This window comes from Sinohyriopsis cumingii, chromosome 6 (genome assembly GCF_028554795.1).
Source record: "Sinohyriopsis cumingii isolate HCF-2022 chromosome 6, ASM2855479v2, whole genome shotgun sequence".
Lineage (NCBI taxonomy): Eukaryota > Metazoa > Mollusca > Bivalvia > Unionida > Unionidae > Sinohyriopsis > Sinohyriopsis cumingii.
The window spans coordinates 108,665,259-108,692,159 of NC_142966.1; the positions used below are offsets into that span (position 1 = coordinate 108,665,259).

General features: G+C 38.0%; 1 protein-coding gene across 1 annotated transcript in view; it reads left to right on the plus strand.

Annotated features, from left to right (window-relative positions):
* The first annotated feature begins 274 nt into the window (after positions 1-274).
* Positions 275-26,901, plus strand: part of LOC149797685 (uncharacterized) — a 98,018-nt gene continuing 71,391 nt past the window's right edge. Inside the window, exons 1-4 of the mRNA XM_089962605.1 lie at positions 275-417; positions 4,782-5,913; positions 7,231-7,378; positions 10,187-10,305. Of these exons, the coding sequence (XP_089818731.1) occupies positions 4,812-5,913; positions 7,231-7,378; positions 10,187-10,305 (1,369 nt within the window). The 5' untranslated portion in view covers positions 275-417; positions 4,782-4,811. The remainder of the gene's footprint in view (positions 418-4,781; positions 5,914-7,230; positions 7,379-10,186; positions 10,306-26,901) is intronic.

Genomic DNA, 26,901 nt, shown 5'->3' on the forward strand with positions numbered 1-26,901 from the left:
CTTACAACTAGGATAAGCTCTCAGAAGATTCTTTTTCCTACAACATAACTTACATTATTAAACCAATCCTGGTAAGCCAAACTCATATATACTCTATTTTATGTTCATTTCCAGGGTGGTTCCCATTTTTCCATATCATTAGTACCGTGTGTCCTTCATAGCAATAATCATAACTTGTTCGACCTTTTCTGGTACCTGACGGAAATGGCCGATCGCTGTTCCGATCGTGAAAGCAGAGGTATAGAAACATTACCTCCCTTGAGTAAACAAACCGATTAGCAATATGATCAACTTTATGTGGAGTTGTGCAATATTTGCGGTGTACCTATACATTCAAATCTCACTTAGCTAATTTAAGATCTTTTGAGAGGCGTAAACAGATTCAGACGATTCTGCGATATTTAATAGGGAGGACAGGTTTGTTTCCTTCGTTCGACATGCTAAAACTTGCATATAAACTAGGGTTATTTTTTGGTGGTTTTTTTTGTTTGTTTTGTTTTGTTTTTGTTGGGTGAGTGTTTTTTTCCGAGTGGGGGTTTGAATGACCCATGCATTGTTAGCTGTATCATGCCAAGAAAGCAGGTTTTATATGCCTTTCCCAGCGAAAGATAGGCAACCCAACCAGGCTGGGCCGGGGTATCGAACCCGTTTATCCACAAGGGTTCGTTACAAAGAAAATTAGGAGTCTAACCTATGTTTAATTGTTTCAAGGGTTGAGTGTATGGATTTCTTTCAAGTCTTGTTTATTATTATTTTTTTTCCTGTTCAAGATAATTTATTATTTCCAGGTAATAATATCGTTGTAATATTTTTCCTCGTTATGAGTCGAAGAAATAAGGTTTCTTTAAAACTATTTGAAAGCCAGAATTTGCACCGTCTTCTGAAAATTACATGGTCAGTTCCTAACCTGTTTCAGACCATTTGTATGTTAGTGTGGGTTTTAAAATAAAAAAAAAATAGTAATCATTCACATGCAAACCGTTTTAGTCACGTTATGTATTTTCTCTTGTGTAACTTTAACTTTTTTCAAGGAAATCTAATTCATTTACTTTTAAGATTTTGTTTAAACTAAATGTTGAAGCCATGAACACACCTGCCGACTCCTCAAACAGTGTTGTTTTATTTTTAGACTTAGAAAATATTTATATGTCCAAGAGTGTGGTCAAAGTTTTTGACTGAAATAAGCAACATTGTACAAAGGAGCATATAGCACCACTGTTTACTGTTTATACGTGTTAGAGCATACATTTTGGTGGCAAGAATGGTCTCTCTCTCTTTTTAAAAAAATTTATATTTGATTAGGGTTGCTTTCCAAATATAAGAGAGTTAGTAGAAAAAATTCTGTTGATGTTTTCTGGCCGGTATGCATGACAGTGATATCTGAATTAAATTCAACATTATTATGGACAGAAATCAGCAACACATGAACATTCACTCAAGTACAGCTCAGTTAGTAAAGATCTCATCTATGTGCTGGGTTTGAGCCTGGGTCAGGCATAAACATTTCTCACCACTAAAATGTTTTGGCAGTAGTAGAATATAAGACCTCTGTAACACTTGACATCGGTGTATTGTGCAGTGTGCATAGATCTGCATTATCAAGGTTGATGGATTTGTCTCATAAATCAAATGAAATATTCCATGGCATCCTTTGGTTACATTGGTTATTAATGATAGTTCTTTCTTGGTATGATCAGCTTCGGATCCATTCTCCACCCTATGTCTCAGAAAGTATTCATCTGGCACACTGAGAATAATTTAATCCTGTAATACTTTACAAATTTCAAACTATTTACCTTGCTGTCTGTGCTAACTTTTTTAATTTGGAAAAATTTAGCTGTCATTAGATAGAGCATCTGTCGATGATAAACTGCAGGTCATTGTTGATTATGTAGGCCACTGTTAAAGAACAGTAAGTACATGTACCATATATAAACACCCACATTTGTCTTTCTTTATGTGTGTAACACTTGCCAAACAAGAAGTCATTAGTTCAAAACTCACAGCAGCATCCCAATTTTTATAAATACCTTTTTTGTATTTTCAAATTCCAACTTTTAAACTTGCTCATCTTAGTTTGTTTTTGTAATCTTTTTTTTAATTTTTTTTTATAGCCCCATTCCAGAATGGGCAATTAACCTAGTAATATATATATATATATATATATATATATATATATATATATATATATATATATATACAATAACTGACAACGAACAGTGTACAACCAGTATCTAGCTAGCCTGAGTGCTTTCAACTCTTATTGAGTCTGCAAATTAGTACTTTGATTGTTGAAGGAGTTTATCTTTCTGCGCTTTGTATACCAGAAGCAAATAACACTTATATCTCTAAAATTGTCTTCTTTCTTAATGAAGAGATTTCTCTTCCCAATCTGTCGTTCTTTTCTTTGCCCTTGACCTTCACTTACCTTATCAGCTTCGTTCTGAAATCACATTCAAGACTTCTCTCACATAACAGGTGAGTTAATTGCAGGACAAATTCCAAAATCATTGCAAATAAAGCTGATTTTGAGATTTCTTTGGATGCTGAAAGTTTTTTAAAATTAATCCTCATTTAAAATTAATCCTCATCTGAATAACTGTGAATATATACAACTAACTGAACTTCATTGATGATTATTGTTGATTACTTGGCTAATTTACTTATTAAAGCCAAATGCCAACAAATCTGATTTTTATGATCAAAACATTGACATTATTAAATGAAAGGCATATTTACGACTCTCTCAGCAATACATACAATAAATACTTGTTTTAAGATTTTGATAAAACAAGGACTTCAGTAAAGATCTTTTATTTGACCTTTATGAAGACATAACTTCAGTGGTCCTAGATAACCCCCTGACAGTGCAATTAAGTATTGTGTTGCTGAGGAGTTGCATAATGCAAATGAGGTCTTTATAAGAACCTGTTTCAACCTCATTACATATACTAACTGAGGCAAATAGTCTGTCAGTTATTGCTAAAGATGCCATTGTGTGGACAAAGCTTTTTATTTAGTATTTTTTTATTAGATACTTAAAAATATCACCAGGAAACCTATCAAAATATGTCATGTCCTGGAGACCTTGATTGGATCATCAAATCAACATGGGGTTTTGCTAAAAGACTTCTTATGCTATTTAGTTGGTCCTAAATGAAAATGGTGCCATTTGAATAATAATATATTGTATATTTATGTCATTTTTGAAGAAGAAAAAAATAGGAATTATTTTTGTTATATATTGATAATAATGATAATGATGTAACCAATTACTCATTCTTTTTAAATGCTTTTTAAATTGCCGATATGCTGAACACTTTTAAATATGAATTAAATAAATTTTTAGGATAGGCACTTCTATTCAGACTGTATTATTTGACATATAATAGAAGAAGGATAAAACAAAGTATTTATTCTATTTTTATGACACTTTTATGATTCATGGAATTTTTTCACTATCCTTTTATCTCCATTGCTTTCAATTGTATCCATAAAATCAGCAGGTATTTTGCATTATATATCCATTATATATGTAGGGACATTTCTTCTTTAATGATGCAAGAGTCTGTGTCACAACATTGTGGTTTATCATACACATAAGACTTGTTCATCTACTAAAATAGCATGTATTTAACATTGCATAAGCCATTGGTGATTATTTCTTGCTCCAAATTACACAAGTTTAGTTTGGACAGAGCAAGGTGGTCTTTTGAACTTTGTAATGTATGAAGAGATTGATATATTGTAATTGTGCCAGATAAATGCCTTTGGAGTTTAGAAGGTAGGTTATGAGTCATTAGTCAGAAAGCTGACTTTAGTTGATGTTTGCCAAGTGGATTCTTAGAGAGTGCAGTGCCCGGTCTTTATAATGCTATTCATGAGAACCATACAAAATCAGTCATGTTATGAGTGAGGGAATCTTACTGAGGGATGTTCCAACAGGACTGTTTTTTTAACAATGCATTTACACACAGAAATAGGGCTGTGAACAAAAACACAGAAGCAACATATTTAGTGATGTAATATCATGTTAAAACTGGTTCTCATTAGCCAAGAACTAAATTTAAATGAAGTACCAATGATTAACAAAGCTTTGCTAGTTTAGTGGGATACATGAATTGTGTTTTAAAAGATAGTGGTATAGTGAGAGGCTTTATAGTGAGGTACCATGTATTTGGATTTAAAGTTTAAGATAGCTCATGTAGGTATAACACTTGGCTAGAGTTAAGGAAATCCCAAGTCTGCAGAGTCTCAGAGTTTCCACACGTCTCCCTATAGTAGCAACTTTTAAAAAAAACAAACTCATGTAAACATTTGGATATAGTATGTATGGATGGCTGCATGTATGTGTAGGTTTTAATGGCATGTTGGCACAATACTGGCAGTGATGAGCTGACAAAAAGGTAAATTCTAATAATGTAAAGATAAAGAATTGCAATAATATTTTGGGAAGATAAACCATTCTGAATAAACATAAGCATATAACCATCTTTGAACTCAGAACTTGCACACAAAGAACAATAATCCATTTAACAACAGTAGATTGTTAAATTTAAAGTGAGATGACCTTTTAACATAGTGTAAGAATTGAAAATTGTACCCTTGTCTTTCCAACCAAGTAAGTTCATTTTTGGTTGGGAAAATTTTATTTTTCATTTGTGACAGTTACACTTCAAAGTGCATCAACTTGCCAGTTCATTTGACTTTTTTTTTATAGAACCATTTTTTCTTTCTTTTCTGGTATGAAATTAATCTAATGTATTTCTATGTTGTTTAAGGTATTGAATGTGTGACAGCCTACTGTCGTAATGGAGGAATGTGAATCTAAAGATGTGCAGTGTCTTATAACACAAAGACTACAGAGGCCAGGGTTTGCCCGCATGATTTCCTGGGAATTCAGTAAGATATCTGATGAGGAACAAATCACAGCAAAGAAAATACAAAGGAGAAAAAGGACTGAAATATTGAAGGATGAAGAATCTCGTTCATATCTCAAGGGGAAAGCTGAAACTGACTCTTTGGATCAAAACTCTAGTGTTCACACCATAACACCAACAGACTCTTTGGATAAATTGTCTGTTGACACACTTTCTGTTGAGACTAACAGCAGCACTGAATCTGAAGAAAGTGAGTATTTTTCAGCCCTTGAAGATGTTGAAATTAATGATGATGCTACATCTACTGGGACAGAGGAGAGTTTTGAGACAACCAGAACAAGCAATGATGTTTTGTCATCCATTGGAGGGTGTAATGCTGGTAATACTCATCCATCAGAAAGAAAACGTAGACCCAGCAAAAAGCAGAAAAGAAAGCGAAGGCAGGAAATGAAGTGTGTATATGTCAATGATTTGTTTGTGATAAGTAATTTATTTGACCTAGATAATGATATTTCTGAAGCAAATGATGATGGAATCACTCTTCAGAATCCAGTATCATCCCTTGTGCAGCTGTGCCTTAAAGCTGTTAGCCAAATTTCAGAAGATGAGAAGTCAGAAATTCCAGTGGGGATTAAAAAGTTGATGTCCTCAAGGAATCAAATTAACTCCTTGCAGAGATTGCAGTTGTCATGGTTACAAAACAATGTCCTTGCAAGTTTTGAGCCAGAGAACACTTTTACCAGCAGGTGTCTCTATGAAGATCCTCAAAAGGTTATTACAGAAGATACTGGCAAAGGAATACACAAGGAGAGTCATATATCTTTGTTTCTTCCCACAAGAAATATATTAAATTCCATTACTTGTTACAAACATAAAGCACATGATACAGATCAGATTTACAAAGGTAGCAAAGTTTCTTCTTACCTGTTAAATGCCAGTAATTGCCGCACAGGACAGTTGAATTTGCTGCAAGCATTTAATTACCAACAGCTTATCAATACAACATCTGTACAAATTGTGTCCTGCCTCTCAGGTAAGACAGCTGACAATGACACCTCTTCCATTTTTTTAAAGTTGTTTTTTCATGTTTAAATAAATTTTGCAATATCAAGATTAGGTTTGCTTACTTACCAGCCTAGCTTGTTTAGACCTTTTTAGTCTAGTGATGTGTGCACCTGATAATAAGACATACAGTGGGGTTTGATTCCTGATAATGAGACCGCTTCATTGGCCTAGTGGTTAGATCATCCTACTCGGATGCGGGAGGTACCAGGTTTGAACCCTGGGTGAGTCATACCAGAGACTTATAAAAATGGTACTAGCAGCTGCCATGCTTAGCACTCAGCATTTAAAAGTTAGTGCTTGGACTGGTTGGCCCATTGTCAAGATAATGTGACTGGGTGGGACATGATGATGTAAGTCTGCAGCATGATGTCCCTGTGCTATAAACAGTCAGACTGCAGACATCATAGAGATATGATCGAAAAATTGTTAAATTTCCTTTAAAAATCCCTATCACACACACACACACACACACACACACACACACTGATTCCCAATGGCAATAGTTAGAATTTGAATCCCTGTTAAGTTTTGCTCATCCAACTCAGCAGATGCTGCTGTGGTATAAGATGTATTTCAACTGCTTTGAAAAGTGAACCAAGGTGACATTCAACAATGAAGGTCAGAGTAGGCTAAATCATTGTTGTGCTTGAGGTATATTAGGTCATTAACTGACCAGTTAGGCTAGATGTCATATTTTATTGTTCTGCAGACCCATCATTTGTATTTTGGTTCCACATATAAATCCATCAGCTTGAACACATACATATATTTTTCTATGTGAGACTGACAAGTAGAATTGCAAAAGAAAAATGAAGTGGCTGCTTTTGGTAATTGCAGAACTTGAATAACTGGATGATATTTTGTTGTTGCATTGACTCAGTTTTCATACATAATATGATAATGCATTTCAAAGCTGAAAGAAAATCATTTGCCCACATGTTTGACCAGATAAGTAGGTGCAACAAATTTTAGTCACATTGTGGTCTTTCATGTAGATTGATGAATAGCAGTTTTAAAAGATTTTGTAAGCCCTTGTCCTATGATCATGAACGTTCTATGTACAAAATTGCACAAAAATTGGTCTGCTTTAACTTTACTAGGAGTATATTTAGAAGTACATAAAGGTCAAGAATTTCTTAGTTTGTTTTTTAAAAATTGTATGCATGATTTTGAATGATATTAAATTTAAGTTTTAGTTTTTGAAGGATTTAGTCTGAATTTTTGTAAACTGTCTCAAGGCCTTGTTTATGGAAAGTTTATAAAATAACTTACTGCTCCATTTCAGCATTGGCATCCTGCATTGACCTTATGCTTCCACATACATTTTCGGAGAAGTTAGTTGGACAAAAAAGGATAATATTGGGAGAGCAGGAGGCCACCAGGGTTGCCAAAGAGACCATGTATATTAGAGTCAGAAAGGCTCTAGAAAAACGGTAATATGGAGTTACTGTGAATTTACTATTGTTGTTGAGTACTAATTTTTAAGGATTTGGTGTTTTTTTTGCTACAGAATACAAATTTAAAGATCCAAACAATAATGATTTCTGGTGGGAAAGAATAAGATCCCTTCCTCACTTTGCAAATTAATGCTCCAATGAAAATATATGTTTTCCCCTGAATGATGAAAATTGATACCCACAGAAGGAAATACATTCACAGTACTGTTGTTAGAACTTAATGCTGGAGGCTGATGAAGTTTTAGCAATAAAACACAATGATTCTTGATGCCTCTGATGTTGGTGAAATTTGGTTCTTAAGGTGAAGAAAACTTCTGACCTTGGGTTAGCAACCATGTATTCATGTGTTGGAACTAGGAATTGAACCAGGGACTACACTATTTTAATTGATATAGCATAGATTTGATGTAGGCATAAATATGCAAATCATATATGTGGCAACACCAGTCAGTTTTTTTTTATCTTAGAAGTGGATTTTCTGTCAGGCATGAGAAATAAGGCATGAACTTACAGTGTTTCTTGACCTTTCAAAGGCTTTTGACTTTGTAAATCACAAAATCCTGCTGGGAAAACTCAGCATATATCAAGTAAGCCATGAAAGCTTAACTTGGTTTCAATGCTATCTTGAAGGCAGACAAGTTTAAATTTTAAAGAAACTTTGAAATAAGTAACTGATAAAGTCAGGTGTTCCACAAGGAAAAGTTCTTGGACCATTACTCTTTCAGCAGTACATCATTGATTTACCTATCACATTGAGCTATTCACCACAAACATGTTCGCAGATGATATGATATTATATAACATTGTATCAACAGGCCATGAGATTAGCACTAAATTAAATAAAGATTTGGTAAAAATAAATAACTGGTGTGAACACATTGGTATGAAGATAATGCAACCAAATCAAAAGCCATGAGCAAGAGTAAAAGTCGAGAAAAATTATTTCAAAGTAATGATAAAAGGAATGGGTATACAACAATCTGAAAATAAAAAACTATGTGGCTTCATGATAGACCTTGTGCTGGAAAATACAAGTTGATAAGGGCATTAAAAAAGTTAATTCACTGCTTTATCTATTGACCAGAATAAAATCTTTTCTCCTTCAAGAACAGAGAAAGATATTCTACAATGCATGTATCATGCCACACCTAGATATATTGTTGTTCTATCTGGGGTAATAATATTGTAGAAAATCATGAAAGATTACTGAAATTTCAAAAAAGAGCAGCTAGAGTTTTTCTTGATGCTGATTTAGGTACACTATTAACAAATATTTTTAAAACCCTAAAGTGTATTCCATTTCAGCAGAGAACTCAGTTTCAGAAGGGTTTACTAGTCATAAATCCTTACATAGTTTGGCTCCTGATTATCTTAAATTTAATTTGTAATTTGTTACAAATGTATATATATATACAAAGATCCATCTCAAATAACAAGTTATATTTACCTAAACCAAATTCATAGTTTTATAAGAAGAGTTTTGCTTTTCTGGAGCCAAACTATGGAATTCCGTACCACCAAATGTAAATTCAGCTGACACACGCCAAGTTTTGAAAAAGCTTCTTAGTCAACATTCTAGAGAAACAATCATTTGTATGATTTTGTTTAAATCAGTACTACTACTTTTTACAACATTGTCATCGTGTTCTTACCTATAATGTTTTACACATGTTCCCTACTACTATTTGTATGAATCCTTTATGTACTCATCCTTGAAGCCTTGTACATATTTTATTGTAGAAGTAGATCAATTGTTGATTTTTTAACAGCATTTGTTGTGTAAATACACCTCATCTTGTAAAATTTGCGCATTATATATATATTTGTGCAAATGTCATTGTCGAAGGCCTCATGGAAGATTGGTCAGGTGACCAAATGAGCTTCTTCTTTAAATAAAGTCGTTATTATTGTTATTATTATGATTATTATTATTATGTTATGTCACATAACTCTGCACATCTCAAGAATCATATACGTCTCTTATTGGTCATAAAATTAGCTGCTTTTGAGTGCAGGTGTCTTGATGTCTGGAGGTAAGCTGGTGCTAAAATCAACGTAGGGCATTGTGGTTTTCTTAGAACATACTTGTCGCCTTAAGCAGTCTCAATAATGGTTTTTGCATGTACTTAATGGGTATGACCATATATGGAGAGAGAATTAGGAAAATGAAGAGTTCACACCACAGAGGGAGCTGACACTTTTAGTATGTACATGCATCATGGGATTGGGACACCGGGGCATCATTGGTTTTCACCTATTATCATAACTTTAATCTCATGATATTTACAGAAGTAATAATTCTTAAGTGAATTGTGCAATTATTACATTAAATAGAGTGGAGTTTTGTTTTTTTATAAAAATTAGTTGTATTAATGTGGCCACATGTGGGTCTTTACAAAATGTATGCAGCTTATGTTCTGTAAAAAGAGCACCCCAATGGCTGTTTTAAACACCTGGGCGGGCATTTACGTTTTCAAAAATATTTTTGATTGACATTTTTATAATTATCTAGATTGAAAGACATGTTGATAAAAAGACATTTATTGCATAAACCAGAAATGGTACATGAATATTCAATCCAAGTTTGTGGGTCAGAGGCTGACCTAAATACAGAACTTTTCTACACTGATGAATGGACAATGGTAACATGTAATATACTATAATCCTTGTGTGGCATTAAAGAAAATGCTTTTATATTTAGTCTATTCAAACGTTCAGCCTAAATATTCAATCAAAGCTGTCTAAAAGAATTTGTATTCAATAATTAGGTTCCTTTTATTTCAGATTTCCTACAGCTGTTGAGCATTTATTCGACATTGCTCTGCCATATGTGATGTGGGCACGAGGGAATATCCAGTCTGCGACTGAGATGTTTATTAACTTAGCCAAAGCAGAAAAAAGAAGCAAGTAGAATTATTACGATACTTGTAGTTAAAGACTATATTTTTATTTCTTTCATGAAAATGTACTTGATAACCATTGTGTGGTGAAACTTGACTTTGAAGGTACCTCCAATTAAAGGACAACTTATCCTAAATTCACAAACATAAGTCTTAAAGGTATCTGTTAACTTAAGACATTCAGTTTAGCTGATATTTAGTCAGAATTATATGCCAGTCAGGTCTCTTAATTTTAGACTTAAGTTCAAGTCCAGGCTTAAGTTCTGTTGGTGAGATCCAAGTCATGCCTGGATATAATTAAACTTGGAATCTGAGATTGAGTTTTCCATCTCCACTAATCAAATGAGACATTAACTCAAGTTCAAGCTAAAGTACAGAAGTTTTGATTTTTTTTTTTCAAGTGCCTTGCTCAATCATCGTACCTGAGAAGTACTACTACCTCATAAATCCAGCTCTCTCAGTTGTCTTCCCCACCTTGGTGTGCAGTTAGATTGAGTAATCTCCCATTGATAGCAAGACTGGTGACAAGCCCCATGAAATGTTGTTGTTGTTGTTGTGGGGTTTAACGCCATTTTTCAGCACATGATAGGCTATACATGGCAGCCAGTATTAATGGTGGAGAAAGAACCCAGGAAACACTGGAAAGAACCACCGACCCACGAGAAGCTACTGGCAAGCTTTATCACATACCCACATTGGCTGAATCCAAGACTCAAACCAGCGCAGACAGGTGAGATGGCAGTGATCCATAACAGAGAGCGCTTTAGACCACTCGGCCACTCGTGGGGCCCCCTTGTCCCATGAAATAGTAAGTACATCTGCTTGTGCTGAGTAACGTCCTCTCTACAGACAGACAGGCCTCACAAAATCAATACAAGTGGTATGGAAGTTTTCTGCCTTAAAAAACAAGTTGGATGAGTTTCATCTTCAAAGAGAAGTTAACTCCATCTATAAATTTCTGACTTTTCTGTTTTTTTTATATGTCGATTACAAAGTTTCTAACTTTTCAATATTATCACTTTGCCATCTTCACACACTTAGGCACCTTTGGTACATACCTGCACAGGTCACATCGACATCCCCTCATCATTATAACCATAATAATAACTCCAAGTCTGATGTATGACATAGAAAAATAATTTAATATTCATGTTAAATTCCACTACATGTTGGGTACAAGTGAAATAATAACTATTAGAACAATGATTCACATGATATCCTTTTCTCTAAACAATGCTTTTCACATGAAGCAATAATTCAGTTTGCATAGACTGAGCAAGCACTATAGATACACTCAAGTGTCCACTTAAGGCAGGGAGAAACCATGGTTTGGCTAGGAAATACCTGGCCACTGACCACATGAAACAGGTGACCATTACACAAATGACATTTATGTAGAAAAATTGCCCAAAGGAAATTTGACTGGCCACTTTGACCAGGTGATCACTATGTAGAGGTGACTTGGAACAGTTTCACTGTATCTGCAATTTAAACTTGACAGTCAAGTCAAACTGTCTATTGTCCTATGTCCACAAAAAAGTACACATGCTTGAGACATTAGAAATTCATTTTTTTAGTTTTTGGAAAAGTAAATAAATGACAAAGCCTTGTATGGATTGAAGACTTGATCTTATTGAAGTTGAAATCCCTGGATTATATACAGCTTGTGCAGTTACTAGAGCTATGGAAAAAAAGCCCTTGAGAATTGATGTTGACCAGGTTGTTATTCCTTTAGCTGACACTATTATGGGTCAGTTTGAATGAGGTCACTTTTGCTTCTTGTTTGCATCATCCAGAGGTATTGATCAGTGATACTTTTTTGGCTACTTATTCTCTTATTTCTAATCAGGGTTTCGAAAGACAATCATTAGTTGTCCCCCAGAAACAAAATCGAGTTCTCCTGTTTGTTTTAGAGAGATATTAGCAAAACTGATGCAACACAGGTGCCATCTTGTAACTTTGTGAAAAATGAGGTCCTTATGAGGAAATGGAGGCTACCTGAGGCACCAGCTGGTGATGAGTGGTCAGTAAGGTATAAAATTGTTGTTCCTAAGTCATTTTGACAGGAAATTCTTAGTATAGCCCATGAAACTCAAGTGTCTGATCATCTAGAAGTAAGACTTATTACAAGATCTCAAATCATTTTTATTGGCCGAAAATTAAAAGTGATGTTTCTGTATATTGTAGATTTTGTCATACTTGTCAGACGGTAAGAAAATCATATCAGAGGTACCCAAGGCTCATCTTGCAACCTATTCATGCATTTGATGAGCCATTTAGTAGAATAAAGGTAGATTGTGTCATCCCTTTACGTAAAACCAAGTTAAGCAACCAGTACTTTTTTGATTATGTGTGCATGCATAAGATTTCCAGAAGATATTCTTTTGAGGAATATAAAAACAAAGACCATTGTTCAAGCTGTGGTAAAGTGTGTTTTTTACACATTTTGGCCATCACAGATGTACAGGAAAGGATTGGGACAAAGGTGTTCATTTGTTATTGTTTCTTGTTAGGGAATCAGTTCAAGATAAGTTTTAGATTTGGTATTATGGTCCTTATAAAGTTAGAAAGAAATAATTTTGTCATAGTAGTGTGTTAAAGGAGTATGTTGACAGAAATAGACGTGTAAATTATTCAGTTAATTTAATAGTAACTGTACTACACACTGAGGATTTAAATGAAGGTATGAAATTTGACTAGTAACTTTGAAGTGACCAGTATTCACAATTCGGAAATACCGGTATTGGACAATCTGCACCAGACACTTTAGCATCTGCTGCCACAAAAGATGAGTGAATTAAAACAGCTATTAAACAAATAAAATCTACCATGTCACATTGAAATTGTAGATTCTACACCAATGAAAAAACATCCTTACAGGATGAATCCTCTCTAATGAAACTATTTAAAGAAAGAAGTTCAGTATTTGCTGGAGAATGACAACTGAACCAAGTAAATGTAACTGGAGTTCTGGTGCCAAAACAAGATAATACTTTAAATATGTGTACTGATTACAGAAAATAAACAATGTCACCAATACAGATATATTTCCAATACCCAGAATTGATGATTGCATTGACAAAATTGGACTTGGTATAAACTTGGTATATAAAAGGATTTTTATGCAGAATTAAATATTCTTGATATTAATTCTGGCCTTGGAAGAGATACATTGAATGTATAAATTCATTTATTGAATTTTATTATTTATTGGAATTGCAGTGCTGTAACATTCATACAAAGATTTTTTTTTGATATTATAATAGTTGCATGGATTTACTTTGAAACATTCAAGGACATTTTTATTAATAGCTATTTTGGAAGTACAGTGAATTCTGTTAATGACATTTGGATTTATATCTATTGGATTTACCATGATTTCATTTAAAAGACATTTGGATTTATAATGGTGATTCTGCTGCATGGTCAGTACATCAGCGCATTACAGTTATCATTCAGAATACCTTTGGAACGTATTCAGATTACTTGGAACTAGTGGAATTGATACATCTTTAGGATTTTTTGAACTCGTTCACCATACTGTAAGCTGTTTTTTTTTAATTCTTTCACTTTGTATTTTAGGAAAATAAATTAACATTTTAAATTATGCAAATCATCTTGGTTGTTGCTTTCTTTTGTTACTTAGTTTAGGCCCCAAGAGATCATAACATGGCCTGAATTAGTTAAATTAAGAAAAGCTTTAAACACTTCTTCAAAAAAACTACTGAGCAGCTACTTTGGCTGCCATTGCAGAAATTTAAAAAACTCTAAATGTCATAATACCTAATATTAACCCAAGTCTTTTTGCTAAATGCTGTGACATTAGCCTTTGTGGTGGACTGGTTGACGGACCTCAGGCTTCTTTTTTCCAGATCTAAAAACTGAACAATTTATTTATTATGTAGATATGGGCTACAGCATTAGCAGCAGAGGGGGCGAATCGGACATTTTGTCCAATCGTTATTTTGCTTAATTATTACTTTCTGCACTCAACGATCTAGTGTCGTCAGCGCCTGGTAAAAAAAAAACGACGACGGTCCATCCTACACGATGGTGACGTCATTTGGTTTAATTAACACCTTCTGCGCGCCGATCCCCAGCGTCGTCAGCGTCCGGTAAGCACATCGACGACCGCGTCGATGTCATCGCCCCCTCTGCTGCTATGATCTTACAAACAGAGTGATCACTAACTCCTCCTCTTGTAGATCAATTAGGTTATTTGACTGATCGGTAAGTCTAAAATTAATTCTCGTTAAAAACCGATCATGGCATCGCATATAGACCGGATTAATCGGACTCTCAATGATCAAAAATCCCGGAGGGGCTGTTGGTGAAAACGAATAAAGGATATATCCCTGTTGAGCTTGATTTGATTGCTTGGTATCCACCTGGTAACTCCCTTCGATAACATCACACACTAGATTGATCGCTATCACTGATGCGATATTTACGTTGTATGGAGCAATATGCCTACCACCATCTCCGTTATCGTGTCTGAGGATAGTTGATGGGGGGGTGTCCGCGGGTGGATTCTCAGGCCATCCTAGTATGGTTCTTATTGAACTGTTATAAATATCAACCATATACCCCGGTGTGCTTATTTCAATCGTCGATGATAACGTCGGTTCATGAACCGTAATAGCGATTTTTGATTCCTTTCCTGTGATCGATTTTATCCTGCGTTGAAATTCTTTATTGATTTGCTCTATTTGGTATGACCCAGTTGGTATTGTAACCTCCTCCCAGTTTGGGGTCCCATCGGGTTTATTTGTCCGTGCAAAAACCAGCGAGTTATTAGGTTGTTGTCCGTTAAATGCGTCCGCTCGGATATTAGGCCAACTGTGATATACTCGCAATTTTGCCAGCGCTATTTCCTTTACTGGAACCGGCGATGGGAAGTTCACACTGAATTCTGGCTTCGTTGACGTTATTGATATCATATTTGTTTGTACCGGAGTGGTATTCTCCGCGATCCGCTGAAGTAATTGAGACCCTTCGGGGTTCAGCGACATTATTATTATTCGTTGTCTTTAGTGTCTAATTTCAACAACCAGGTGGTTCCGGCTTCCAGTTGAAAATCCTCGATTTTTGACATCGCGGAGCTATACAACTGGACCATCGTGGAGAATTCAACATCGGATACGAACAAATTATCAATCGATAACGAGATCAACCCGGATAATTTCGAGTACGCGTCGGATACTATTTGATGTTTTACTATGTACTCGTCGAGTTTTTTCTGAAAACACGATGATATCTTCCTAGTGATTGCGTTGGCGACTCCAGCAATTGTTGTCATTGCGGAGAGGGCGATTGGAACAGCGATCGGGGCTATCGTGGTCACCGTGGATAAAATAACACCGGCGCCAGCTACTATACCCGACACCGAGTACACGACCGCGTCGATGGTGGTTATTTTTCTGCGGTATTTTTTTATTTTTGCACGGTATTGTTCGGAAAGCGTTTTCAAGTTCGCGGAAAATTCTTTTGCGGTATCGAATCGATATTGATGTGACGTCGGTGATACCTCTGATTCAATTTCCTTGGTGGTCATTTTTATTTTAAAAGAGCTAGTGTTTTTAATTACTTAAATTCGCTACAAATTCCACATACCATGTGATGTTTGTTCTAAATAGACTGCTATCAACGGCTCTAATTATAAACTGTTCGGCTGTATTCTTGTCAATAATTGTTGATATTGTATTGTTAAACCCGGATGAACTCGACGATGATATATTGAACTGCATCGCCGAAATCAATGTCAATCGATAAATACCCTTAACAATTGCGGTGACATCTATTGCATTACGCGTAGGAGTCCAATCGAATGATCCGTATTGAACCGTGTATACGCCACTGCCGATGATCCCATGAGGTGTTTTCATTTTTTCGAGTTGCTCTGTCATTCTAGGTAGTCTGTCCTTAATCGCTTCAACATCAGTTTTGATCGTTCCTATTTCATATATATTCCCGTTTATGCTTTTTTTGTTCTCTTCAACATTAGTTTTGATTGTTTTTATTTCCTGTCCATACGCAGTGATATCATTTATAGTTGTTGTAATCTCATCCGGCTTGGTATTTTTTTTACCAAAGAATTTATCAACGTTGCCATCGATCCTGTTAACATTTTTCCGTAACGAGATAAATTGACCCGACAGCGTCGTAAACTCCGAAATAGTATTCTTTATTGTTATAATATTTGGTTCGCTTACCGGCGGGGTTCCAAAAAAATTATTGACAATGTCTCGCATTTCGCCGACGGGTGTTATCATCGACATTAACTGTTCTCCATGAAAGTTAAATTCACCACGTAAACTTTTTAACGAATTCGACACGGATATATAACTGTTGCCAAGTATATTTATTCTTCCATCTATCATCGATATATCTTCACCCGGTTTGAGTCGTCCGTCGCTGGTATACAGCGCGATAGCGTTCTCGGAGGCATCATTATTTCGTGTTAAAACGTCATTTAGTGACACATTACCGGATTTCAATTTACCCTGGCGGTCCTGAAATACAACTATTTCGCCCGGGTCAACACTTGTTAGATTCAACATATCAGTGATTTCATCCTCAATTAGTTTTTTTATGTCGGCGGCGGCCGTTTCCGTGGACTCTTTCAGCGCCGAAACCGGTCGCCCCCAGATATCAATCATTATTATTGTAAATGTTATTCTCTAATATCCGTTGAGCTTCTACGACCCCACTAGTGTATTCGTTTACAACCACATGAGGGGGTTTCCGCGATGATGAAATCGCCGCGAGTACGTTCAATACCTCACGGCCACATATCGGTGGGTCACTTAATCGCTGTGTTGGCAGCGTGGAATAAAAAACCCGGGCTGAACACGCCGGGGCTGAACACGCCCGGATATACCGCATGAACTCTTTCGGCGGGGTTAACCCGTATGAATCAAAATAGACGATTGCACGCGGATCAATCGCGTACGCAACCCAATGAGTTCCCGCTCCGGAGGACCCATCGAGGTTAATTATGCCTGTTTCAGTATTCCTTGGGGCCGCCGGTAATTGATCCCTCATAAAAACACCTCTGAAGTTTTTTATCGCTAACGCGTTTGCGGCGTCTATTAAATCAAAATTAGACATAGGAGTCATAGACTCCCGAGTCAATAAACGGTTCCCGGTAGTCTTAGACCCTTTCCCGAGTACCATGAATACGGGGTTCCCGGTAGTCTTAGACCCTTTCCGGCCACGGGTCGTTTTTTTTTGTAGCCTTTCCCGGTTGCCTTCTTCAATGCCATCCCCGCCGCGGTACCAACGGCTCCTAACGCCGCCGCCTTAGCCACTGCTGGTGCGGCCGCGGCAATCAATGCCGGAATCGCAGCTAACAGCGGAAATATCCCACCGGTCTTTTCCATGTTTTTAATTGCTGCGGCTGAAAAATCTATTTGAACTCCCTTTTTATTCTTCATCGCATCATTGAAATGTTTTATTTGACGCGCCGTCAACGATATCTTATGATTACCACCTGCCATCTGCGACGGCTTCAGCGTTATTGTGGTCCCGCATTGTTTAGCCGACTTTGATCGTAATTTCTTGACTTGACCATCAGTCAACTCTACACTGACGACACTATACGACATTTATTGTAAACGCGTTTGTGTTTTCAATTACATGTTTTCCACTGGCGCATCAATGATTCTCATTCGTCCACCAACACCTTCTAGCAGCATTGATTTATCGCTGAGAATGACAGCGACCGCTCTATATTCGGCAATACCACCAGGACGTTGCACACGAGCTCGGAAGTGTATATCAACGACGGATTGTCTCGTTAAATCGAGATGTTCCAACGAAAAATAATAAATCGGATACAGGTTTTTAAAATCAAGTTGTGATATTTGCAAACCAGTGTCGACGTTTTGATCACGACCCATATATGACAGCAATCGATGATACACACGTGCGATATGGTTGTCGCCGTAATTAAGCTGTATGTCCTCGGATGGTTCCTGCTGTCCGTTTATTCTCAACGAGACCTCATTGACACCGATTTGATCAAATATCATATGGCTGCGTTCTTGGGAGCCTAATCGTGCCTTATTCTGTAGCGCTACAAATATATGACGCGGGGCTGAAACACCCTGTTTGGATGCCAGGTGCCATGTAAATATACCATCCATATTATCCTCTTTAGCATCAGTGGTTACTGTGAGCCAACTCAACAGTGATTTACCACCTGTCTCCATGAATGAGAGTAATCGCTGTTCTGCGGTGATTGATGGGGTCATTACTGGCATCCACAATACTATATTCTTTATATTGACCTTACCGTCGGCAACACCAGCATCATGCCAGATTGCATCATTATCATTGCCCTTTCGCACGAGTACTACTGTATGCTTAGCCCCATAGATGACTTTTCTGACGTTTCTGCAGAATCCGAATATGTGATGCAGTGGAATCGCGCATGAAAACTGTCGGCGTTGTCCTTGCAACATCCCTGCTCGTGTTGCAAACCCTAGATTGTAATTAGTAATAACATTTATGACATCAAAATCCCCAGCTGGTCTTACATACCCGCCTGGTGCGGGATTAACCGCGGCAGCATTTGCTGCCTTTACCCTAGAAAACTGATTGTGTTCAGCGTTATCGGTAGTATCCTTCGCAAACATCATAGACGGACCAGCCGACCTTGTATAATCATCTGAGTATCTCGCTAACCCGATTATCGTCGTTGCAACATCAACATCGCGTTCTATTGATTCAATTTCTCGCCCGTCAATGAGATATTTTGCGCTCTCAAATAACGCCATTACGCCGTTGTTGACAAAACCAACTCGGATAGTCGGGTTGTTGTCGTATGGTGCATTATCGGCAGCATTTGTTACAAGTTCTCCCTCAATTTCGATAAACGCTTCACACGGTAGAAAGTATTTACTGGTATCTTGGACTTGAAGTTCAATTCGCGATCGTAGATTCGGTTGCGTTGCATAATAAGAATAATATTGATAATCACGGACAGAATCATCCCTGCGCACTGGGGCGTCCATATCAAACGCGGGGTCAGCGGTACGCGCAAACATTCTATTATTTATCATGTTGATGTTTTCAATTGCGATTTTTTCGTCGTAAATTCTTTGAATTTAAACCACTTCCCGCTATCGCGTTCATGAGCGCGTTGGTTGCCGCATCGGCTGATGGCGAAGTCGCCAACGACTGAGTCGTCGCCAACGACTCTAATTTTTCTTCCACGGCGTTATTTATTACTTTACTGACATTTGCAGGCATCACTGTCGTTGATGGCATTACCGGTGGTTTCTGTTTTTTTCTCCTGAATTTCACCAATGACATTAGTTTGCCCCGCGCGGCTGAAAGCGCCTTTCCGGCAATATCTCCAATGGCACTAATACCCTTATCACGAATAACATCAATAGCCTTCATTCCTAATTGTTTGGCTAACGGCGCTACTTTTGGAGCCATTCTTGTAAATAACCCCGCAATGATGCTACCGAGACCATCTCCATAGTACGCGCGGTAAACAGGCAATCGCGAGTTTACCACGTAGACGAGTACTGGTTTATCATGGTTGTAGTGTATGATCATCCTTATTAAAAACACCAGTTTTCCAATTAATCATCCACGAGCTCGTCTATGAGCGTTCGATATGCATTAATGTCCATAATACCGCCTGCAAATAACCGCTTGCAAATATCAGCAGCCTCATTGATTATTTCCGTAGAGTTATTTCCGGCTCGTTTTCCTCCGATTAGTACCTCTAGCCGTGATATATCACTGAGAACACTACCAGGACAGGTAACGCCGTAGGATTCTTTACCAACAGAGTATCCTTTTCCTTTTTTTGGTTTTATACTTTTTACTTTATCGTGGAATATTATATATTTATTATCACGCAGTGGTAATGCATCTTTATATTTACTCGCTAAATACACTATTCTTGTCCAATCCCTTAACGACTTTATATTTTTCTCGTAACCGCTATTGATATGCTTCTTATCTCGTGTTTTCTTAGCAAAATTGTTGGCAGTAAAATTAATTAATTCTTCATAGCTGAAGCCTCTAATTTCATCTATTGTGCTCTTCTTGAGTACAATACGGGGTATATTCTCCTCTTTTTCTTCTGGTATTTCTTCTTTCGGTATTTCTTCTTCTGGTATTTCTTCTTCTGGTTCTCTTGCGGTGGCGCCTAATTCTTCCTCGTCGGCCATTGTAACATAAGGTTCTTGTGGTTCGGTTATAGCGAGTGGTGGTGGCCTCCGTGTTGTAGCAGCCACTATTTTTGCAGGGAGTGTTTCTAAAGACTTTTTTGTTTGTTCGGTCTCTGCCGCTATCTTTTCAAGCGCACCAAGAACGGGTACAGTTGCCGCCGTAACATCCTTAGTCGCTTTAGTTACCGGGGCAAATAACTGTTCACTTTCAACAGCAAAATCAGTTTGCATTTGTTGTCGCGTTTGAAGTTTCTCTCTCACTCTGTCTCGTAACGGTATAAACTTTCTAAGCGCTGCTAGCCGCTCTCTGGCTAGCCGAGTAGTAAGTGATTCACCTACCATTATTGTAAATTGATCCGCAATTTTCTAATTTTCCGCCGAGTGTACCATCGGGGGCTCCACGGAGTTTTCGTCTATAATCCTTCTAATGTTTTTGATCTTACTAGAAATCTCCCGGCGTCGTTCATAAACACGTCCGAGTTTTTTTCGTATTATTTCAACGGCAGTAAATAGTCCAATGAATGCATTTGCGTCATTGTGGTACAGGTTTTCATTGATCGTATGTTGTAATCGTTTTATAAAAAAGTACTCGCGGGCCAGGGTAAAACGCCCCCGTTTCGACTGTTCGTTAATAATCTCATAATCGGATAATATTTTTTCACTGTCGAGACCATCAGATAATTCAATTCCTTGATTTTTTAATTTTGAAATCTCGGTTAATATATTATTGATGTCTTCGATATTCATTATTCTTATAAAACATCTTATTTCTAATATCAAAAATTTTAATAAAATTATTGGGGCCATTTTTGACCCCGTTTTTTGTATGGACAGTACAATGCCGTAGATCTCCACTCGAGTGTTGTGGCAGATTACAGGCATACATAGACGGTACAATGCCGTAGATCTCCACTCGAGTGTTGTGGCAGATTACAGGCATATACATATACTTAATTAAGGACATTCACATCTTGGAACCCCAAAGCATACATCTCCGGGAGGGAGGCCTAGGGTGACAAACGTCATCGTAGACCGCCCAGAAGATATGCTTGGGGGACATCACTACATGTACTTAATTAAGGATGAAATGATTGATGGATGATGGGACGGCACAAGACAGCACAAACATAAAACGGCGGGGCGGAACTCTACGGCCAATTCAACCAATCAAAAGCAACCCAATTAAATTAACCCGGTTGCATGATTGTGAACAAAAGACAACCACACGCCCGGGTCAAGAGCGTGGGTTAGTTTTGATTAGTTGAATTGGCTTTCGAAAGCCCCAGGCTTATAACGAGTCATCTTGTATATAAAGTGACTAATACAGCGGCGTCAGTCACAAGGTGTGTGTTAATTTGAATTCCCTTGAATCGTTGAATCATTAAATACTTATTAATGGTGTTTCACGGCATTTAAATGAAACCAAATACTCAAATAAAACATTAAAAAAAAGAATACAGCTGTTAGATAACAGCGTGTATTTCATTAGTTTTCATCGTAAAATGATTAATTAATCGCAACATTAATTGGACTTCAAGGGACATAACTCTTGTCATGAGACGCTATCACAAAACGAGTTATCTCCCTTTGATGTTATATATGAAAATCGAATTCTGTGACCCGTCTTTTTTGAGATCGCTGTTTTAGTTATATTCTCCGCAACATCTAGAACTGATTTACTACAAATATCGAAGTATTTACCAGCCGCATTCATAGAGCGAAATATTTTTTCTTCGTGCGTTATTGTATCAAATGATTTTACGGGTTTTGCCTTTCTCATCCCTCCTGTTTTTCCAAATTTGGAATTTTGACTCGGTGTAACAGCTCTTAGATTACACAGTCTGTTATTTTGAGGACATCCATCAATGTGATCAATAACGAGACCGTCGTTGATCAGTCCGTTAAACGCTTCATACACCATCCTGTGAATAAGACAGATTTTTTTCCCAGCATTAAATCGCAAGTATCCGTGATTATTTACGGTACCAACCGGCTTCTTCAGTCTGCGGTTTCTAACAATGCCGTCGCGAGACGCCTCGTAATTAACAAACACAGGGTGAGGTCTGAACTCTTGGTCCATTTGTATAATAATACTACTTGTCTAATTTATTATTTGGTTTAATTATAAACCTTGCAATGTAGTCCTGAGGAGTTTTGATGACGAAGTCTGCGGTGGGGTCAATGACGGCGTTTTTAATTCGCTTGTCATAATAGCGTTTTAGTTCCCTGTATCGCTTTCCGCCACAATTAATACACAACTGGGATTTTCCTCTTACACCGACGTGGCAAACCAAGCACGGTAGGGGGCCAAGAGAACCATTGCGAACGCTTTGTAAATGATACCCGCAGAATTCACCTCTACATGATTTATTGCACGGGGTTGTCGACCCAATCATTAACCATTTGCATTTATTCATTATACTATATTCTTTCATTTAAATACTTGTTTTAATTATATGGATGAGTTCGAGAGATTAGCAGCAATTAAACCCTGGAAAAATATTAAGTTCAATCTCGATAGAGTCCTCAAGGACACATCAAAAGCGTTAATAAACGATAAAACCCTGTTGAGTAAAATACGCGATTGTATCAATGAATTCAAGCGTGATGGTGCATCTCATAGTTGGTCAACATTTCGAATTGATGGTGTTGTTGATGCTACCATGAACGACAACCGCGCAGCAATGATAATATCACAACTTGACGGTAAAAGGTATTTCTTCAGAGTAAAATTCATTGTCCGGGTGGAATCAGGCGATTGGATCATACGTGATAAATTTGAACCAGTTCTCAGCGACAAGAAAACAGTCACTGTCAGCCGCGACTCCAAGCCGGGATTGTTAACCGGAATTGATAGACCATACTATGAACGAGCGTATCCTGAAACAGCAGTTGTTTATGGAATATACCCGTTAAATAAGAAACCTGATATCGGAAAACTGAAACCGATGAAACAGTCAACTGGGATAAATTGTGTAGCAGAACGAATAATAGAGCATTTTACAAATGCATGTCGAGGAAACAAATTGACTGATTTACGACGTAGCAAAATCAACCAGTGGGAACTAACCGTAAAAGAGCGTGGAGCAACCATCAGCGACATAGCGAGATTAGAAACATCGCTGAGATTTCCAATAACCGTTACAACGATAACCGGTGAAGTATTATACGAATCGAAGTATAAATCGAAGGGAGCCCCAATCAAAATTATTGATCATAACGAACACGCATGGACGCCCGCGATCACAATATTTCCACGGGATAGAACAGTAAAGTATATCCCGGGGGAATTTTTAGGAGAGGACGGTTTTCTCGCGGAGAGGAAACTATTTGATGCTATTGCTTGCTTGTGTAAAAATGACCCTGTATCAGTGTGGTTACTTCGCAGCGCTGAAAACGACATGGATACCCTTGATCAGTTTGTAAGACCAAACGGCGAATTATATCGCACTGAAGCATTTCACAACAGGATGAAAAAAACCGCCATGGAATTTGAAGAGCATGATGAACAACTGCTAACAAATTGTTTTACGATTCCATCGGTTGTAGCTCATGTTGCAGCAAGGAAAAATGCGTGGAGACCAACGCGCAAGGAATTTCTACCGGATGTACAATCCAGTTGTTTGGAATACTATCACGGTGGACTATGGAACACTGAATACAACCGCGACGCTATGATCTCGGTTGATATGGTTGCCTGTTATCCAGCGAGTTTTCTCGGGTATGGATCCGCCGCTGAGTATTTCAAACGATTTGGACACCCCAGACATGAAATGACTCGTGTTGCTATTAATGGACCACTGCCTGATTTTGATTTAACCGGATTCGCTCGCATAGTATCATTTGAATTCGCGGCAGGACTCCATCGCTGTTGCTATATTTGGATCGGTAGACACATAGCTGAAAAGAAGTGGTTGCCAATAGCGCTGCTACGGTATATGATTGATTGTAGCATGCTAGTTTCGTTGATTGTCAGTGACGCGATTATATCATACCGGGCGCAGACTGAAGTCTGGTTACCAGAACCGGAGCGTCTAGATAGCATAATTGACGAATCCAGAAAAAACATTGATGCCGACGAGGAATATATCATCGAATGGTCCAGGAGGATATTTAACCAACGAAACCGCGAGGCAAAAGATCTCGGTAGAAGAATAATTGGTAAGTTCACACAAGGTGGAAAAAACCACGACTACAAACGATATTGCTCACGGCTGATTATAGATGACGCAGAATATGATTTCGTAATCAAGGACGCAGTGGCAAAAAATAGATACGTGAACTGCAAAACAGCTTTCTTGTCCAATGGAACAAGGTTGGGTACAGTTGTTACCTACAGCGACGGAGACAGCCCGGCGTATCCACATTTGAGGGCGTCTATGCTGGGTTATGCCGCTATCAATTTATTCTCGATGATAAATAGATTCCCCGATACCGCGGTTAGAGTAGCCGTTGATTCATTTTATGTTGACGTAGCGTATAAGGAAAACGTAGCCGGGTTTACTAGTCCGGACGAGAGTTGGGGTACATGGAGAATTAAAAATGAAATACGACGCGATTATTCCCCGTCAGCAGATGTCACCGTTGAGAACAACTACTTACGCGGTGATAAATTGTCAGAATGGTCTAATGCACCATCGTGTTCTGATCCAATTTGTAGACACAAGACGGTTTATTTAAGCGGCTGTGGTGGGTCAGGAAAGACGACTCGGGCAATTGAATTATTTCGAACGCGGGCAAGTATAATCGTGCTTACACCGACCCATAGACTAGCGCGAGAGATAAAACAACGAAATGTTGACGCCGTTACTTATCACAGCTTTTTTCGATACAGCGGCGGTGAGTGGACTCCTGATCGAATGGGTGAAAAATTTATTCCCGACATTATCATCTGGGATGAGATATGTACTGTTTCGTTAGATACTTTACAAATGTTTCTTGAGTGGTTGCTGCGCGCGAATACAGCGGTAATCATGTGTGGGGACCATGGCCAACCACCACCATTTGTCGGCGAGGGTCCACATGATTGGTTGAGCGGGTTCGTGGACTATTATGAAGAAACCGATACTGATTACCGAGCACTTGATGAACAACTGCGCGAGGTTAAAAAATTAATCAGATTACAGCCGGATAGAATTCAGTGTGAAATAATCCGCGAGGTAATTCCGGAAACGCCGTTGAATGAATTCTGGGAAACATGGAGACCAAACGATTTGATTGTAGCGAGTAGAAAGATAGTCAGAGACACACTTCAGCGGAAGTTGTTTACGTTGCATAAGGAAAAGTTTCCAACGCGTCCAGTGCCGTTATGTTATAGACCCGCGGACACACGGCGGCAGAACATTGAAGTTGAAATTCCAGGCCGGACAGAAAAACAAATTCTCGTGCTGAATGATATCGTGCTCGTTGATATCGGTGTCGTCGAGGACGCGCTACGTGCTGATAAATCCCCGTGGACGCTAGGATACGCAACAACAATACATTCCTCGCAGGGACTAACCATCACGGACACAATTGTTTGGATGGTTGATAATCGCATCGAATGGTCGAATCTAGTCTATCTTGCAGTGTCCAGAGTACGAAGGATAAATCAGCTTCGAAGAATTGTTATTGACGGAGCCGGTGACGGAGTCACTGACGAAGCCGGCGACAAAGTCACCATCGATGCAAGCGTCATTGATAGAAAACTCTCGGGTTACCGCCAACAGGATAAAAAAAAACAGCGGCGTTTTGATATTGATGCCGAATTAATAATCTCGCTACGACAACAACAGAATAATCACTGCGCGAGTTGCAATTGTATAATGAGTTGGCGTTATTCGGATAAAGACACTCGCCAATTTACCGTGGATAGGATCGATAACAGTCTCGGTCATGTCAAAAACAATGTGAGGTTGACCTGTCTTGAGTGCAATAGACGCAACGGCGCTAGTTAAGACCACGTGGGGGCAATTGAGTATCGTTAGGTATCACTTGTAGTTGCTCGCGTGTAAATCCGCGCTGAGGAGCAGTTGAATCCAGTCTATAGATCGGTGGTCTACCAGTTGATCGTGTTATCGTTGATATGTTATGTGTGGTAACACTCCAGATAGGATCAGTAGCTCTTTTTTTACCGCCTTCAAGCTCTCCTGGTTCATATAGATATCTCACGGTAACATCGCCAAGAATCGGCTTGGAAACGCTATTTATTTTTGATTTTCCGGGTATATACTCGTATTTAATCGCGTCGCTGGGCTTAATGTTGATTGCTCGGGTAATCTCGTTATTTAACGCTGCAATTACGCCTGGCAACCTTTTAACCCATTCACGAGATCGTTTTTCTTGGATGAATTCCTTCGCGTATTGATATCCAAATAACCGTTCAGCGAGAGTCCGATTGAATCGTTCAACAATTGCCTGATCACGA